The sequence below is a fragment of the Rhopilema esculentum genome, chromosome 10 (genome assembly GCF_057945365.1).
Source record: "Rhopilema esculentum isolate cy_ngs chromosome 10, ASM5794536v1, whole genome shotgun sequence".
NCBI classification, from domain to species: domain Eukaryota; kingdom Metazoa; phylum Cnidaria; class Scyphozoa; order Rhizostomeae; family Rhizostomatidae; genus Rhopilema; species Rhopilema esculentum.
The window spans coordinates 15697426-15715889 of NC_142824.1; the positions used below are offsets into that span (position 1 = coordinate 15697426).

General features: G+C 35.3%; 2 protein-coding genes across 4 annotated transcripts; both read left to right on the forward strand.

Moving 5' to 3' along the window:
• The first annotated feature begins 9 nt into the window (after nt 1–9).
• Nucleotides 10–6473, forward strand: LOC135686116 (testis-expressed protein 30). Of its 3 annotated transcripts, XM_065202298.2 has the most exons (5): nt 96–130; nt 634–701; nt 3592–3834; nt 4093–4144; nt 5049–6473. In XM_065202298.2, the coding sequence occupies exons 3-5, from the start codon at nt 3712–3714 to the stop codon at nt 5417–5419; spliced, it is 546 nt and encodes a 181-aa protein (XP_065058370.2). In that variant the 5' UTR covers nt 96–130; nt 634–701; nt 3592–3711; the 3' UTR covers nt 5420–6473. The 3 variants fall into 3 exon arrangements, with proteins under 3 accessions (XP_065058361.2, XP_065058370.2, XP_065058378.2); XM_065202289.2 differs by lacking the exon at nt 634–701 and having other exon boundaries at nt 10–130; nt 5049–6472; XM_065202306.2 differs by lacking the exons at nt 96–130; nt 634–701 and adding an exon at nt 733–1371.
• Nucleotides 6474–15105: 8632 nt separating this feature from the next.
• On the forward strand, nt 15106–18264 carry LOC135690279 (NPC intracellular cholesterol transporter 2). Its single transcript, XM_065207790.2, has 3 exons — nt 15106–15263; nt 15717–15997; nt 18026–18264. The coding sequence occupies exons 1-3, from the start codon at nt 15179–15181 to the stop codon at nt 18107–18109; spliced, it is 450 nt and encodes a 149-aa protein (XP_065063862.1). The 5' UTR covers nt 15106–15178; the 3' UTR covers nt 18110–18264.
• Nucleotides 18265–18464: the final 200 nt, after the last annotated feature.

An 18464-nucleotide genomic window follows, 5' to 3' on the forward strand; every position in this document is an offset into this window, starting at 1 on the left:
CAATCTTGCCTCTTTTTATTCCCAAATCGAGGTCGAGAAGCAGTGAAGGAGCAAAGTCCCTTAGAAACAAAATGGCACACAATGAGTAGTTGCAAATAACAGTCCCATTTGCAGAATGGAGGTAAATGAGGTAAGTATATTGAAATTATTCAAATAAGAAAAATATAAGAATTTGCATTAGAACTAAAGCGTAATATTAGATAAATAATGTGCCACCTTCAATGCCAGTTGACAATGCTACTTTAATTTCAAATTGGATAATTTCAACATAAAGTAGTGAATTCAATTTTAAGAATGGAATTAATCAATAGTAACAAAATTTCAAGGCACACTTCACAAAAAAATGAGTGCAAAGATATTCTCAATGTATTTTTAGCTAATCTAAAGGGTGCGGTTGCAAAAATGGATGATTCTGAGCCTGAATATTCTTATAAACAATATTCTTATAAAAAGGATATAGGCAATATTGGGACAAGTTTCTTTCAATGGAAAAACTGCCAAAAACATTCTGGTTTCTATATGGGACATATCACCTAAATGCATGCTATCTCATTTTTTATTTTTTTGTCAGCGGCTTCATCATTGGCAGTTACAATGAATATAAATTATTGCACCTTGAATGTTTGTCTCTAGCGCCACTCCTGAATATTTGTAGCCACCTTTGCTCCATCGTAACAATTTTTCCTGACAAGTTCTGATAGGTAAGCTGGCTTACATAAATGAAAAAACTTAAATTGCATTTAGCAATTTTGTGAATCGTTTATATGTCTTATACTCTGCCCTAGCCAGGGCTTTCAGTATGCATGCGTGTGCCTTTTGCCTTTCTAGTGATAAATATTTCTCTTGATGCTCAACTTAATTCATCTTTGGGAAAATTAGTCATGTCTGCCAGTAGTCTAGAGATTTCCAGATGCTGATAATTTTTATAAACCAATCTTTAACTTTGCTGAACTAAGTTCAACCCTGACAATATTCTAAAGTCACTGAAACATCTCTTCATCTCACAGTGCCATTGATGATAATTTGTTTGTTTTTGGAAGTCAAATGGAAAAAAATCATTGAGAGAGCTTTGGATAAATGTTGGAAACAACAGGAAACAACAAAAAAGCTAAAATACAAATGAGGAGAAACAAGGAGAATCGAAAAATCTAGGCCCTCATTGAGTGAAATTCTGTCTTGTGTTCATTTCCCCCAAAGTTTCTCAGTAGAAGCATCAACTGCTTGGGTCACAAAAGATGACTAAAAATTTGTTAATTAATGCAATATTTTTTCCGGAATTACTTACTACTTTTCACAAGAGATCAAAGCTCTAGTGGTTGGGTTTGCGCAAGTGCTGAAATATAAACAAGCTTAAAAATAATCACCCTTAAAGTAAGTATGAAAACTATATAAGCAATTTCTTGCTCATGCTGCATTTGCAAACCATTCATAGGACAAGACGGCTATGTAAAATGGCAGAGAACCTACTGTACATTTATGTATTTTATTAGTAATTCATTTATTACTGTTAGTGTTATTGAATTCGGTATTTGTTTATATATATATATAAAATTTCTATATATATATATATATATATAGAAATTTGTCTTTTGATACTTCCGTAGCACAGTGCTCAATACGTTAGCACGTAGAGCGTGATATATCATAGATTGAAGAAATTATAGAGATAAACCATGTAGTTTTAATTTCTTCAATCTATGATATATATATATATATATATATATATATATATATATATATATAGTTGATTTTCAATTAGCTTTAATATAGCTAGAATTGTATGTTACCAACGTTAAAGAAAATGGAAAAACTTTGAGTTAGGCCCTGTCTCCAAACATTCAAACATTGTTCAAGAAGTAGATTTTCAGCGATTACAGGTTGCTTTTCTTGTACATTGAAGTTCTTTTATTTAAATTAAGTTTTTTTGTATAAAAAACAATATCATTGAGTTTTCCATAATGATCTTAGACAACAGCAATGGCTTTGGAGATCGACATGACCGAACATATAGGCCACTGCCAGGGCCATCATGAGGCAAGCCTTGTCTGGGGGCGGAAGGGGGGGTCGTGGACTTCAAATTTATCTGATTAAAAATTTTTTGCCTGAAATTCTTTAGTTGCTGTCACAAACCTCTCCAATAAATTTTGTCAATCTAACTCTGTATATAACTCACAACTTTCATTTCAATTTGATAATAACGGAATTTTCCTAATAGTTTTGTCAAATCTCTATATCAGAACGGCAAGCGATAAAGTTACTACCTGAGGCGGCATCATGGTTGCCTCCAAAGGAGGATGAAATTTTTGAATTTTGATGCTTCTAGTTCCTTAGAAAATGCACTCTTTTAAGCACATTTCACTAAAGCAATCCTCCTAAACCTATTGAAAAGAAATTTTTTTGCAAACAAAAATATGTTGTCAATTACTTCCAAAGCTAGGTAACAAGCAGCACTGGTTGTCAATTTAGAACCCTCTTTCCATGTTATTGATGCCTTTTGAATGTTAAAACAATCTGGAGCTCATCACGTCTGGGTTATTTCTTATGAAATAAACCAAACACTATAGGCCTGCATATACTATAGGCCTTGGTTTATTTCTAGTGAAAGTGAGCCCGCCAAGGTTATAGGGTGATTCAGTTATGCTAAAAATATCTTCCATGAAACTTGGGTTTTCGTGATGAATAGTTTTGTAAATTTCTGTTGCAAGTTGCTTTAAATTCCTTGTCTGGATGATATCTGTATTGTCTTTGAGCAGTAGTTGTTCAAAACAAAAATTGTTACAATAGTTATCAAGAAGGGGAATTTGCAATGTTGTGTCATGAATGTTATTAATGAGTTTATTGTTTTTCCTTCTGCAATACATCAATACCAATTCTACTTGTTTCCTACTTGTTTCTTCTTGTTTCTTCTTGTTTCTTCTTGTTTCTTCTTGTTTCTTCTTGTTTCCTAGTCGTTTCTTCTTGTTTCCTAGTCGTCTCTACTCATTTCCTGTTATTTTCTACTTGTTTCTTCTTGTTTCTTCTTGTTTCCTAGTCGTCTCTACTCATTTCCTGTTATAGTAACCACGGCTGTGGAGTTACATTGAAAAGGAAAATGAAATAAACAATCAAGAGCTCCAGCAATGGTTGATTTGTCTGAGTCTGATGAAGATGGTGTAATTGAGAAACTTGGTTTTTCGGAATAAGAACTTTAACATGATAAGAAAATGTAGCATTTTTTATTTTAATAGTTTTTTTGAGCTCAGTGTTCCACATCCATTTCCAATTATTGCACATCTTGTTAATTTTGAAATTCGAAAGCCTGGTCTAATGAATAAAAATAGAATGGTTTACTCAATTTCACCAAGCCTATTTCAGGGTCAATCAATTTTAGATGAAAGCTTTAATTTTCACTTTGAGTGAAATGAAATCTCCTGGGTATATACAAGTATGTTGTTAGGCAAATGCTTGCTTTAATGTTCTTTTAGATTGTCGAATTTGTTTGCATCAGCATTGTACAATTTTTTGTGTACTTTACTTTACATGACGTGAAAATATTTGATATAAAGAAGATCAACAGTGAAAATTATGACACAATTCATGAATTAATTGCAGACACCAGTGAAAATTAGTTTGGATCAGGGTAGCATCATCAATGGAATAGTCAGTCTACCCAAAGAAAGATCTACCTGGAGTGAATTTGCAGTGGTTATAACCCACGGTGCTGGAGGAGACATGAACATACAGCAGTTGAAGGAACTGTCGCAGGCTGTTGCACGCGCTGGGTTGGTTTGCTTGCGATTTACTTGCAAAACACCGAATTTCGGCCACAGAGTTAGGTGCTTTGCAGCAGCAGTGGTATGACATAAATAAATCGTTTTAGTCCTCATTTGTTTCCTGATGCCCTTCAAAGGGAGTCGTGCCTCATCACATGCCAACGATATATACTTTTCTCTTTTCCTTGGCTGTTATTTTTGTTTGCTTTTTCTAAGAGATAATCGCTGTTACAGCCATGCATCCACACTTTTTATCCTTTTTTCTAGTAGTCAATCCAGTCCTATTTATTCACAGAGGGCTATTTCATTTTCAATTATGTTGTCAATTTTTTTCTTTTAGAGACATTTAAAAACAAGTGAAGAATTCAAAGTCAAGGGTTGCATTGTTGGAGGTAGATTTTTTGTTTTTTGAATATAAATCTTCAATTTATGTTTTGCAACGTGAATATTTGCTAGCCATGCGTGCCCTAGTAATGTTTACATAAAATATTCTTTTGGCAACTAGTCGTTGATTGTTGATTTAGAAACGGGGCAGTGTTGCGAAAGTCCAGCAGAGTTTTCGTAGGCAAGTCGACTCAAATCAAGAACAAGCCAATCCTGAGGTAATGTGTCCTTATGACAAATAGACATCGCGAATGTTCAGTATTGTCTCAACTAATAAAATCCAAAGTAACCTTGTCTAAACCATTCAATTCACAGAGCAGTTGAACTCCCGACTGCATCGCATCACCTGTTTTACTTAGACTTTTAGCGATGGTGGATGCAACTTCAATCTTAAGAATAGACACACTTCCTTTTGTGTAAGCAGAAGATCCTGTTGTTCACAACTTGGCAAGAAAAAGTTTAACCAGTTATTTAACCTTGTTTAGAATTTTTGGATATTGTCGAATTTGAATAGAGTTTGACTTTATATGGTCATTTAAGTAGATTTTCAATTCAGGGAAAAAAATCTTTTGCTCTGATGAAGCCCCGTATGCTGTGGCAAAATATAAGCTATTACTGATTTATGTTGTTCATTCTCTTCGCGCTGTGGTGTTACTTATTTACTAAAAAATAATCCAGTACTGCAAAAAAATTCAGGAAACAAATTGCCAAGGCATGAAATTCTTTGTCAGCTGATATTTTGAATTTGTCAGAGAAAGTTTTAACTGGTATCTGGACGATAAGTGAACAGCTTAAATGAGTTATATGTATTGATTGCGTTGCACGTATCTTCTCATAAGGTGTACCTTATATGGTTATCAATCATTGTTCTTCAGGGTACTAATCATCTCAGTTAATTTTTTGTGTTTTTAGGAAGATCTATGGGCGGTCGTGTTGCTGCAGAACTAGCAACTTTGCATGGCAAGGAGGATCCTTTTATCTTGGGTGTTTTCTGTTTGTCTTACCCTTTGCATCGACCAAAACGCTACAATGATCTTCGAGTGGCTCACCTGATACATCTAAGTGTACCCGTGATGTTTGTAAGTGGCACAAAAGATCCTATGTGTAGAATGGACTTGATGGAATCAACTATCGATAGAATCGGCAGTGATGTAAGAGTGCATTGGCTTCACGATGCCGACCATTCTTTGAATCTCAAGGGAAAATGCGATGCTGAAATCCTGGCAAAGATCTGTGAATGGACCATCAGCTGGATTCAGTCAGTGTTTATGGCTGAAAGGTGACCTGTTGCTCAACCTATTGTGCCATTATGAAGAGTTGGGAAATCAAGGCCTCGCCTTTCAGCGTACGATGTGTTTATGTAGCCATTGTTCTTCGAAGACTAAACGAGACAGTTGAATAATCTTTCGCGATGAACAACTGCTACCTCCAGGGAGAAATTTATGAATTTCTTGCATCTCGTTATGAATATTAGACGTCCTTTCTATATTGCTAAGAAAAACACTTTAGAAATTTACAGAGCATGATTCGAGTTTCTTTATCAATCAGATTTTAGGTTTACGATTTCAGGGGCTACAGCTGGAGCGGGATACCCCCTCCCATCTACATTGATTTGATACCCTTGTTTCTACAAATTCGGCGATCTTTTTCAAGAACAGCACCCCATTTCTTGTTTTCCTGTTTCATTTTCCATTTCTTGTTTACCTGTTTCATTTTTAGAGAACTGTCAACGAATATGTATTTAATACTTTATGCCGTTGCATGACTTATCATATATTACATACATTAAAAAACTCTTGTCATGAAATTTCCTGTCGACGTCTTATCTTGTCATGGTTGAGGTGGGTAAAATTTAGCACATAGCCTAATGGAGTTATGAGGAATTACCGAAAACAAATTCCTTATCGGCCTTTGCGAGCGAAACCTTTTCTTGTTATAAGAATTGTTCAAGTATCTACAGTGGTAACACAAGGCTTAATTCTTGGAATGTTGCTGTTTTTAGTCTACACGAAGAATAATCAGTAGTAGAGCACCTTTAGTAACAACAGTTTTGATTGGTTATCATTCACAAATGGGGATCCCACCAGTACCGACCGTACCGAGTTTTTACTGGCTTTGCTATTCCTGGCTCAGAATTTTTTCTTTACACTAAGGTTCTTTAGAACAGATGTACCTTGTAGTGTGCATTTACTCGAATAATAATTTTGGCTGTTATGATGTGCAAGAATCCACTTCAAATTTAAAGAACGGAAGATCCGATAAGCAATTCCATCATTGCTGTCTGTTCCGTCGAAGCTTTCGACGGGGAACTTATTCTCCTCATAGCTAAAAATCTGTGTAATTTATGTAATAATTCTAATGGAAATGTTATCCTTTCTGCATTTGTATTTCTCAAAACCCGAAACTAGACCGAATTTTCCAACAGTTGGTTATCGTGTAAATGTTAAAACATAGCTAATGATACAGGGGTGTGCAAACTTTTTGGAGACTGGGCCAGATCCTTCAGACCTTTTTTTAAGCGGGCCAAAGGTAATAAGAAAAACGAATACAATAGTTGTAATAAGATGATAACAGTAACAATGAAAAACTTTTATTTAACTTTAATTTCGCTACATTTATAAACCTTTTCGCGTTTACATAGACAGTTTGCAACGATAGATAAGACATTCGTGAGTGCAAGAAAGAAACAAGGGCGCCGGAGCCACGGTTGCCATTGTGGTGCGGGGGCAGCAAAGTGCCCTTTTCATGAAATTAATTTCCAAGCGATATGAATTCATATCAATATTATGAATGCTAATGAAATCTAGGTTTCAAGTATCTCTTGATACCTACATGCAAGAGAGAACTGTTAATCGATTTGCCAAGCAATTTGACTATGCTGAAGAGGTTTCAGATTGCTACCGATGTTGGCTCACATATGCTCGATATATTTGTCAAGGCATTAATGATGTCTCAAACTCAATCAAAGGCGTAGGAACCAGGCGGCACAGTGGGTACGTTCCCCCATTTTTTTCCAAAATTCAGGTTACCTTCCTCTTTGTAGCTCACTGAGTTGCCATTTTTGCCAACTGCATAACCAAAAAGTGCCCTTGAATTGCTTAGGTGCTATACGTAATGAGCAAAGGGGTAACCCTTTGGGGCCATGACAAAAATGTTTCTATTCAATCTGCTTTTAGAAAAACCAAAAGAAAACAAGATCAGGACCAGGGTTACCGCGAGGTGGTGGCGATGCTAAATTGGCCATTGAGGTTGAGGGGGCCCTGGAAGTCTCCAGTATGTAAAAGCAATGAGTAAGACATAGCAGACATAGAAAATTACTGCGAAAAATATTCTGAAATGGATTTTTAGCGAATCTAAAGGGCATGGTCGCAAAGGGCCTCTTTATTCCGTTCTGCCGCAAGGCCTCCGAATTTCCTCGGCGGCACTACCCACAGCTAAGCCAGAAAACGACATCTCAATCATTGTAGCCAGGCTCTATGTACCAGCCGTTTTAACCTTTATGGAATCTTTATTAGGGTGCCCCTTAAACAGGCTTTTAAACCTTATGAAATTTTTGTTAGGTTGCCCCTTTCAACAGGTACCCCCACTTTCATAATATTTCCACGTTCTTGAATTCAAGACTTTTTATTCAAGACGTTTTTTTAATCAAGAAGCATTTATGCAGCTCGGTATTCCTAGACGACGCTTCTAATGTACCGATTGGTTGGAAAGTCGCCCCAGTGGGCCCATTTGCTTGTCCTATTGGGTCCTTTTAAAACCCAACTAGTTGAAACCACCAACACTTGGCTTAGATTTGGTAAGCAGTGCTAGAATGCACATGTATTTTCATGAGCCAGTACTGAGAGCTTCTTAAACATTTTGAGCAATTTCAGTTTCTTATGAGATCTTACGGGAACCTTGTTGCAATCTGAAATTTCAAAGCAAGTCTTTGAAGCCTTTTTGAAGACGAATTGTCTCTCTTCAGAAGTAGCAATAATAGAATGATATGATTTCGTTTGCTCTCTGCAAGATCTTTGTCATACAGATCTAGCCAAATATGGATTTCAGTTTCAAACAAAATAAATACTCTTAAATAGTTTACAAATATTCAAGAAAAAATCTCAGAATGTTCATCGTTCAATTGTATTTTGATTTTTGCAAGGAATACGTATGGAACATCAGTTATATTTGATTTGAAATATATTGAGCATTGATAGTCTAAATTACTTGGCTTCAATTTAGCTACAGATTTTTCCAACTTTAAATAAAGAAAGAAAAGAACAGTATGTTCAGAGGAGTATATCCAAAGTATATCCAAAGTACAAGAACAGTATATCCAAAAGCCGTAATATCGAAAATGGTGGCAGTAATTTCATTGGGTCCGTACACTGGGTCTTGTTTGAATTTTAGGCCTATCAGTTTTATTTATTGAGTCTGGGGCCCCGAGAAATGCTGAATAAACCTTAGATTACATGTTTTATGATTCATCTTTTAAGCTAGGTTTCCCTGAGTTTTGCAAAATCGTACTTATTGGTGGAAGGGAGCCCTGATAAAAAAATTAGGTAATCTTGTTTTAATCTATGACCCGTTCAAGTGAGTTATGTTTGCATTTAGACTCGTTGCATAAAGATATATTATACTTTTGGGGCCCCTTTCAGCATTAATGAAGAACCGCTTACGTTCAACAATGACTCAAGACAGACCCATGACTCTTTCGATCGAACACAAACTAGCAAGACAAATTGATTCCGACAATATCATTGATCAGTTTGCAACTGAAAAAGCAAGAAAAATTAACTTTTAAAGGACGAAAGTGCAATGTATAAAAGTTTGCTTTCATATTAAATTTTAATATTGCGTGGCTCACCAGAAAAAAACAGTCAGAATTGAAAGAACACATTTTGAAGTGCTCTTTAATCAGCTAAAAGGGTGTGGTCAAAGAGCGTACTTATATCGCTGACCTCTAGAATTGATGCTTTTTATAACATTTTATGATATTTTAACGATATTCTATAACGTGCGCAAACGTTTGGAAGTAATGGGCGTTTCCCATTTTAAAAAAGGGCATGGTCTCAAAAATTTTTGTATCCGACTCTAGGGCCCCAACCGGGACTTTGTCCCTAGGCCCAGGCCGCCTCTCGGCGGCACTGCTTGTAAGATTCATTCTTGCTGCATTTGTGAATTTTTGTCCAGTCCCTCAAAGATTCTGCTGTCCTGTATTCAAGCAGGACATTTCATGACAACGGATAGTGAACAAATCTTTGCATGGTTCCCAGGTTTTATAAAGATATTAGATAATCTAATTTTGAAGATAATCTAATTGTTTCATTCAATATTTTGCCACTTCTCAGAAAATCATCCTTGCAAACCAAAAAATTGTAATATAATATTTTTCTAGAAATGTAACAGAAAATGTTCAATAGCCGCAAAAATAGGCATCTTATTCAAGCAAAAAACGTGTGCTGATATCGAATTGTTGAAAATCATGCATGGTGACAATGTTTCGGATTCAGGTCTCCATTTTGCTGATTTGATGCAAATTGCAGCAAAGCAATAAAGCAAAGCAAGCTATTCCAGCAGTATCATGTTCAGCAGAACGTTCATTCAGCTCATTGAGGTACATAAAGAAGCGATTATTCAAATCTTGTTAAAAGTGCAAGATCAACATGGACAAGTCCAAATGGAATGACACAAAACCAACTTGAAAACATTCTAATTGACAAAAGATACAGAAATGCCATCAAAATGCAAAAACAAGAAAAGATGCAGATTGTAGGTCAGATGACGACCCAGTTTGGATAAAAATCCATGCAAAATTGAAAAACAAAGAGAAAGAAAAATATTGTAAAAACCTGGAATGTAAACAAGCTTAATAACAATGAAATAAGCGAAAAATATGCAACAACTTTAAACCAAACCATGAATTAACAGAATAACACCTCGGGTCTATGGAATCATCTTAAAGATTGCCTAACAGGAGTTTCAGATGAAATATGCGGTAAAAAGGAACGTAGAGGAACAAATCAAAAATGGATGACAGAAAAAATTATTGGTATTATGGAAAAAGAAGATATAAAGCATTATCCAAAATAATTAACAAAAAAGGCAGGAAATAAATGACTGCTACAATACTGGCATTTGGCACCTAAAATTCACATTTGTCACCATTCCAAAAGTGGACAATACGACATTATGTGACAAACATCGCACAATTAGTCTCATATCCCATGCCTCCAAAATTTTGTTACAGATAATGAAGAGAGGAATAACAACTTTCTTTTGGTGGTTCAAAACTTTGAAAAAGCAAACATTTAGTAAACTAAAGCTTTTCGTCTGACAATCTTCAGAGTTTAAAACGTCAAACATAGATTGTAAACTCTACGCTAGGAAATATATCGGTGACAGTTCCCGACGTTTTGAAAGCCAAAAACAGGCCATTTCAAATTGTTTCTTTGCGGTCAACCCACGTGTTGTTTATAGTACGAAAAAGGCCCTTCCGTCCATTCAAAAGGACTGCCTTCCTGCCACACAAAAAAGTTCTGTTTTTTATGAATTTACGTGCCAGTGTTATACTGGCTACGTAGGACGCACCACCCAAAGATTGGAGGATAGAATAAAACAACATGTTCCGTCTAATATTAGAAATAAAACCCATCCGCAAAGAGAACAGCCACCTCGGTCTTGCAATTCTAAAATTACAACTAAAACCTGCGATTCTGCTATCGGGCAGCATTTACTAGAAAACCCAGATTGTGCAAGAAACTACAATGGCGACATGTTTCGGATTATTGGTAAAGCCCGATCGTCGTTCCACCTAGCAGTTTTGGAATCTATCTACATAAGCACGAAAAAACCGCTACTGTGTAGATAAAAGGAGTTCGTTTTCACCTTAGGATTCCATTGGTAACATTCTCAATAGGCAAGCGGCACTGATTGGTCAACCTATACAGTCATGTGCTCGTGTTTTCTGATTGGCCTATTTCGATCCACAACTGGTTATATACATTTCTTAGCGTAGAGTTTTCGATCTATGTTCTGACGTTTTAAACTCTGAAGAGTGTCAGACGAAAAGCTTTAGTTTACTAAATGTTTGCTTCTTTCAAAGCCACTAACATCTTTGGCAGAAAAAAAAATTGGTGAAAGTCAACTCGGTTTCAAAAAAGAAAAAGGAACAAGAGAAGGTATCTGTCAGCTCTGAATACTCAGCGAAAGAATGATTGAAAAGAAAAGAAAACTATTTGTATGTTTTATAGATTACACAACAGCCTGCGACAGGGTTAAAAAACACGACAAGCTAATAGAAGTTCTCAGAAAATATGAAATACCACCAGAAGAAATAAGGCTAACTAGCAATCTATACTGTAACCAAACATGGTCAGAACTAACAACGGAGAGTTAGACAAGGATGCATACTATCGCCAATCCTGTTTAACATGTATAGCGAAGAACTCGTACAAGAAGCTCTCAGCTGGAATCCAAGTAAATGGCATCAAAATCACCAAGCTTAAGGTATGCAGATGGCACAATTTTCATCATTAAAGAAACTGAAGAAGAACTTCAACTTATGATAACAAGACAAAACGATGTTCAATGCCTGCCAAAATTACTTGGAACACCGGCTATTCACGCTGCATTTGATATCTGTCATTTCTTTCATGAAAAAATTACTACTTCCGCCCCCTTCCCCCTACAACAAAGTTGATAATTTAGAGAAATATCATTGAAGAAGCGCAAAGAAAGTGTTTCCTAAAATCCTAACCCGTTTGATAGTAAACCAACATTGCTCTTTAGGGGAGAGGGGGATGATTGATTTTGACATAGGAAATTGACGTCAGTGTTTCAAGACTTTTGGCAGGTATTGTATGTAAAATTTACGGTATTGAGCTGAGCGCTAAAAATACCAAGGAAATGGTAATGGAAAAAATATCGGGAACTAATATTCGCATAACATCAGAGAAAACTGTATTGCAACAAGTTAAAAAAGTTATTGTTATCTTGGGTCATTACTCACAGAGCACGGACGCTTTAAAGAAGAAATAAAGAAACACAGTGCAATGGCGAAGATTCCATTTAAACACCACAAAGAATTGTTTAACAGCAACATCAACAGGGAGACAAAACTCAACATTCTTTCTATTTTTAACTACGAATGTGAAGCCTTGACTATAGGAAAAGCAATGAAAGACAAAATAAAATACAAGCTTTTGAATTATGGTGCTATAGCCAAATGTCAAAGACGGTTTTAATCCGAGGCTTTTTATGTTCTTGTTCGACAATTTGATCATTCCCACTATGAATTATTCGTGTGAGGTTTGGGGCCAAAAGGGGTGGCCAACTCTGGAAAAACTCCACTTGCAAGCCCGTAAATATGCTCCTGGTGTCAAATCGTAAACGACCTCAGATGCAATTTACGTTGAATTAAGCAGAATTAACATATTAGCTATGAGGCATATTGCCATAATTAAATTTTACTTTAGATTATATAATTTAAGTCCCGAATGCTACGCAGAATTCGCTTTCCTTATGTTATCGGGTGTTGCTTTGACTGGTGTTAAAACCCGGGTTTCAGATATCAAGGAACTGATCGCCGCATTCTACAACAATAATGTCTCTGATAGTGTACCAGCTATTAAATCTAAGGTAATGCTTCACTTCAAGCATCATGAAAAGAATTCAAGGCCAATGGTGTCCACAATAACGAGAGTGAGAGTTGGCTTATTATAGTAATAAAAATATAATTTTGATGTTTATAAGCTACATTAGGCAATCATTCAAACAAGACGAATAACAATATATCAATTTAACAGAAAATTGCTGAAGAACATACACTCTTTCTTTAAAAGAACCAGAAAATTTTTGTCGAGCCTCGATATTCTTAACTTTTTGATAATTTCAGGTTCAAATGTTCTTAAAATTATTCTTATTTTAATAGTGATTTCTTTGCAAATATTTGAAAAGTTACATACTGTATATATTCTAGTCATCTATTCTACTCATTAAATAGGCCCTGTTTTGAAGCACTTTCTTACAGTTGAATCTGAAGAACTCGTTTTAGTGCGCGTGCAGCTACGAAAACTATGGTGGCCCATTAGTGCCACACGGTATTTTCTTGTTTTCAATCTTGTTTTCAATCTTGTTTTCATTATCTTCGCTTTTAATTCTAATTTTTTATTTCCATTTCATCTCTGATCCATTTTTATTTAATTCGAAAACTTAAAAAAAAAATTTTTGAAAAGAAAAAAAAATTTAAAATTTTTTGAAAAGAAAAAAAATTTAAAATTTTTTGAAAAGAAAAAAAAATTTAAAATGTTTTGAAAAGAAAAAAAAAATTAAAATTTTTTTGAAAAGAAAAAAAGTAAAAGCAATTGGAAAAAGACAGGTGGCCCATCGGTGCCATCGCGAGAAGTGCCATCACTGATGCAAAGGAAACGTTAATTTTACGGGTAAAATTAAACACTGATACACAGTCCATACCAAGGGAATGCAAAATAGAGTTTTCTCCATTCCTGCTTTGAAATTCTTTTTATTTTGAACTTCCACAAACACGAGAAAACAGCCCATCAGTGCCATGCCCGATGATGCCATCCGCAATGCTGTACAAAAAGGCGGGAAAACTAGACCTGAACACAAGCAAAGCAAAATGGCTGCAACCAGATCTGATTGGAAGTTAGATGATAAATTGAAAGCTGACTTACTTAAATATGTCACGCAAAATCTTAAACAATCGTTGGACAGTCAGAAAACCCTCGTCCGCTTCATCCTTCTTCCCAAATCTTTTCTTTGACATCCTGTCATACATTGCATTCCATTGTTTTCTTTTGGACATTTTGAATGGAGTCAAAACTGGTTTTAAACGTTGTGCTTTTCCTGCTGCTTCTTTGAGCTTTATACTTTCTGCAACGCTCGATGCACGAGGATATATTTCCCGCCTTTCTTACACGGCATTCTGGGATATGGCACTGATGGGCTGTTTTCTCGTGTTTGTGGAAGTTCAGAATAAAAAGAATTTCAAAGCAGGAATGGAGAAAACTCTATTTTGCATTCCCTTGGTATGGACTGTGTATCAGTGTTTAATTTTACCCGTAAAATTAACGTTTCCTTTGCATCAGTGATGGCACTTCTCGCGATGGCACCGATGGGCCACCTGTCTTTTTCCAATTGCTTTTACTTTTTTTTCTTTTCAAAACAATTTAAATTTTTTTTCTTTTCAAAAAATTTTAAATTTTTTTTTCTTTTCAAAAATTTTTTTTTCAAGTTTTCGAATTAAATAAAAATGGATCAGAAATGAAATGGAAATAAAAAATTAGAATTAAAAGCGAAGATAATGAAAACAAGATTGAAAACAAGAAAATACCGTGTGGCACTAATGGGCCACCATAGAAAACTCTCTCTTACGTTTTCGCTTGGGTTAGAGCAACTACCATTGATAATTATGTATGAAGCCGTTGCTAAAGTTTCAGATAACTGGTTTTGCCGCATAAGAACATTATCAAGCGTTTTAAAGAGTGTTCCCCCGCTATTGTTTGGGGCCCTTTTCCTTTTGAAATTGAACGGGCTTCAAACTTCGGTATTTCAAGATAATAGGAAGCTCGATCCAGTGGTCTTGACAAACACAATCCACTCGCTTGTCATTTTATTTTATAAATTTTTTACAATGGTGTTATCTTGAGGATCGATGCTCCCAGGGCCTTAAAATTTTTAATGCGGCCCTGGCTAGAGCCCTGGATGGACATAATAAAATACAGCTTCTTCGTCAGCTTCGACAACAACTGCCTTCTCTTTTGCTTACAAAACACAAAAGATGAGAAGGTTTTCTGTTCGCTATCCCGATTTTTTCTCATGATTTGCCGATGATTGATTGTCAAATCATTTGACTATTTTTGGTGGGACTGCGAGTCCAAAACATCGATATTTTGAACCATCGGCTCACTAACGATTTCACCAATCAGAGAGCAGCATTCTACCGAACCACAGGGAGTCTATGATAGATATAAATAACAGTCATCGTCCCATGTGTGTTCTCGCTTCCTGTTCTGTTGTTGGACTTGCACCAAATCGCAAAAATGTTGTCACTGAAATTTATATCAGCAGCAGTTTTCCTTTCTGGACTCGCATCATGCATGGAAATCAAATTCAAGGACTGTGGCAGTAAGTTTTATTGGTTTTGATCTAAATCGGTATCAATATGTCATTGGTTAGCCAAATTGGTTAGCTATTTGCAGAATCCATTCCAAAATCTTTCTTTTCAAGACTTTGCTGTGAGCTGAAATTGTACTTGTTTTTTATTCATTCAGCGCGGTAGTAAGTGGAAAATTGTTGGGGCACAGAATTTTGGGAGGGCGCCAGGAGCTCCTTACGGAGACAAATTGCCAAGGATATTTTGTGTAGACTTTTATTTTGATGGTCTTAGAATGCTTTATTTTACATGGATATCGTAAACCAATATCATCTATCAAACGAAATGCACAGTCTATTATGAAAATTATATCTAGGTTGTTTTCGTGGTCTCAGCACAGTCGATTTCGGTCCAGTATTTTACTGCATTTTATTGTTATCTAGTGATTAATGAAATTGTGAACGTTCAGTATTTTCTAATGATAGGTACTAGTGCCAAAGCGACCCATGTATACATCGATCCCTGCACTGCTACTCCATGCACCTTGCACAAGGGCAAAAACAGTACCATTTCAGTTGCCTTCAACCCAACTGGGACGGTCACCAAAGTAAAGGCCATTGTCCACGGTGTGATTGCTGGCATACCTGTGCCCTTTCCCATCACAGGCGATGATGGTTGTCAAAACTCGGGCCTCACGTGCCCCTTGAAAGGTGGCGTCGAAGTAAAATATTCAAAAGCCATCCCTGTCTTATCCCAGTATCCTTCAGTAAGTACATGTAGATACTTGAAATATTGTATACAAGTGTATTCAATTTCATTTCATCAGTGTCTCTTCCACTTTTAGATTACCTTTGATTTACATATATAGTTCCTATTTGGTTTAGTGTTCTGTTGTATGCAAAATTATACAAAGCTGCATATTCTTGTAAAAACATATCAGTAGTTACAACAACATGCAGTTCTTATGGTCAGGATAGGAAGAGTATCAACAGGAAGTGGTTATAGTCATAAAATTAAATCAGTTGTGGCAAGCTAGCACAAGTAAGGACTGATATGGAAATCTTTAATCATGTCCTGAATCTATTAAAAACATTTCACATTATCTTTTAATAGGCATATGTTGCATTAACATTGGCTAATAAAACAAAAGCCTTTGGAGTTGAATTCCATGCTTTGTACTAAACAAAAAAGATAATTGTATTGCATTAGCCAATCATGTTCATGACACATGCCCTTTAAGATATCACAACAAATATACAATCTTTCTCATGTTTGATGAATTAAGAAATTCTTTTTTCATTATATATACCTTTAATTCTTTCTGAAATTATATAATCTCTTTTCTAAAGTCCTCCAAGTCTCTCTGACTTAACAGCATTCAAATAAATATCTATTAAGTCCTTTCTCCATCTATGTCTTGATTTTTGCCTCTTCCAGTGAAGGTCTTTTTAGTCAAGCATATTCCATACCAAGATGGAAGTTGGCAAAGTAATCTCACTTTTCTGAAAAGGATACCAACCAATCTTCTAATTATTGACCTTTCAAAGTTCTTTCTGCCTTTTGCAAAGTTGCTGAAAATGCATGTGTAAAACCTGGCCACTAAAGATTAATAGGAAAGCATTAAATCTTATTTATGTGCTTTTCAGTTGGGTTTTGTGCAAACTTCTCAATCAACAATGCCCTGATTATTTGAACAGAGGCAATAAAAAACTTTCTAGTCAGTATAAAAAATGATTTTGTGTTAAGTATTTGTTGGATTACTCCAGCCCAGAAAATTACTTTTTATGAACCTTGAGGATTATTGTATTAGAGGTACTTCCTTAAATTAGCTTAAATTTTATTTCTTGATACTGAATCTACTGTTGATCGTAAATTTCTTGTTGTCAATTTTGCTAAAATCTTTTCAAATAAGGAACATGTAACAGAGGTATCTTAAAACTTATTTATTAAGCCTGTTTTATGTTTGTCAAAGATGTGTCCTGAACTTGTTGGTGCCCCTTAAACTTTTTCATCGTATCCAGAATGCCAGCTTCAATGTAAAATAGCATCGAACAAATTTTTGCAGGGCCTGTAAGGTTGGGGACCCTTACTTTTTTAAATAAAGGTATCTTTGGTCTATTATGCCTTTGCATGCCAGTATTCTGGTACAGAGACATGATTTTAAAAACATTACTGAGACAAGATCTCATTTGAAGTTATGCTCCCTCATCTTTCCTGATCTTCTCTTACTTAAGTAAGATCTATATTTTAAAACTGTTCCTTTGATCCTTTTTCCGAAACTAAAAGACTGCTTTTTTGAAACAATTGCCTATCATATTTGAAAGAAAGCTTGCCACTTGAAGCTATTTAAGAGTTCAATTAACATGGGCTCCGACAAAGATGGAAAAGTGAGGGGGCAAGGGAAAATTTAACACCCATAACAAAAGATTTTGAAAAAAAACTCTATTGTTTTGCAAAAAAGTGGCCCCCCTTCGTCGGCGGCCCTGATTAATCAAGCTACAGATGACTGCAGTTTGCTTAGTCAGAGCTTAAGTTGGATTTAGTTATGTTTTTTTATTGTGTTTATTGTAGTAATCTCACATACTGAATTTTTATTTTTGGAATTTTGAGTTAGGTGAAATTAAACAGTTATATACCTTCTTCTTTTTGGTTTCATTTTCTAAAAAGTATGCTGAAAATTGAAAATTTGATTGTATTGTATTGAAATTTGTGGGATGAATTTTTTTCTGTTCTAATTCAAAATTCTTTACTGCCCTTTATTGACCCATCTCACCTACAATACACTTTGTTTTAGTTAAAGCTTCTTGTCAAATGGGAACTACAAGACCAGGATAGCAAAGATTTGGTATGTGTTGAGATGGCAGTGCAAATAAAATAAGCAAAGGATGTCTTCTTCTCATTAAAATGTGACTTCAAGAACTGAGATAAAACCTGAATGTGTCAATTGTAATTTAACTAATTTAATTTGATTTTATGATATAAATGTTGTATGTTATTGAATTTTTGCCTAAAAGAAGGTGCGTATATTTTTAATACAGTGGTTATGTATGTATTTTGTTCTTATGTCTAAAACACGACTGGGATGAATAAGGCATTCTTGTATGTAACCTAAAACTGGATCATCGTCATTTTTATTAATTTATTCTATGTTCACTTTAAGCTGTATGTAATCTGTCAATGATCATTCATACTTTGGTATTCATTGTCAGATGTAAACTGCAGAACTAAGGAAA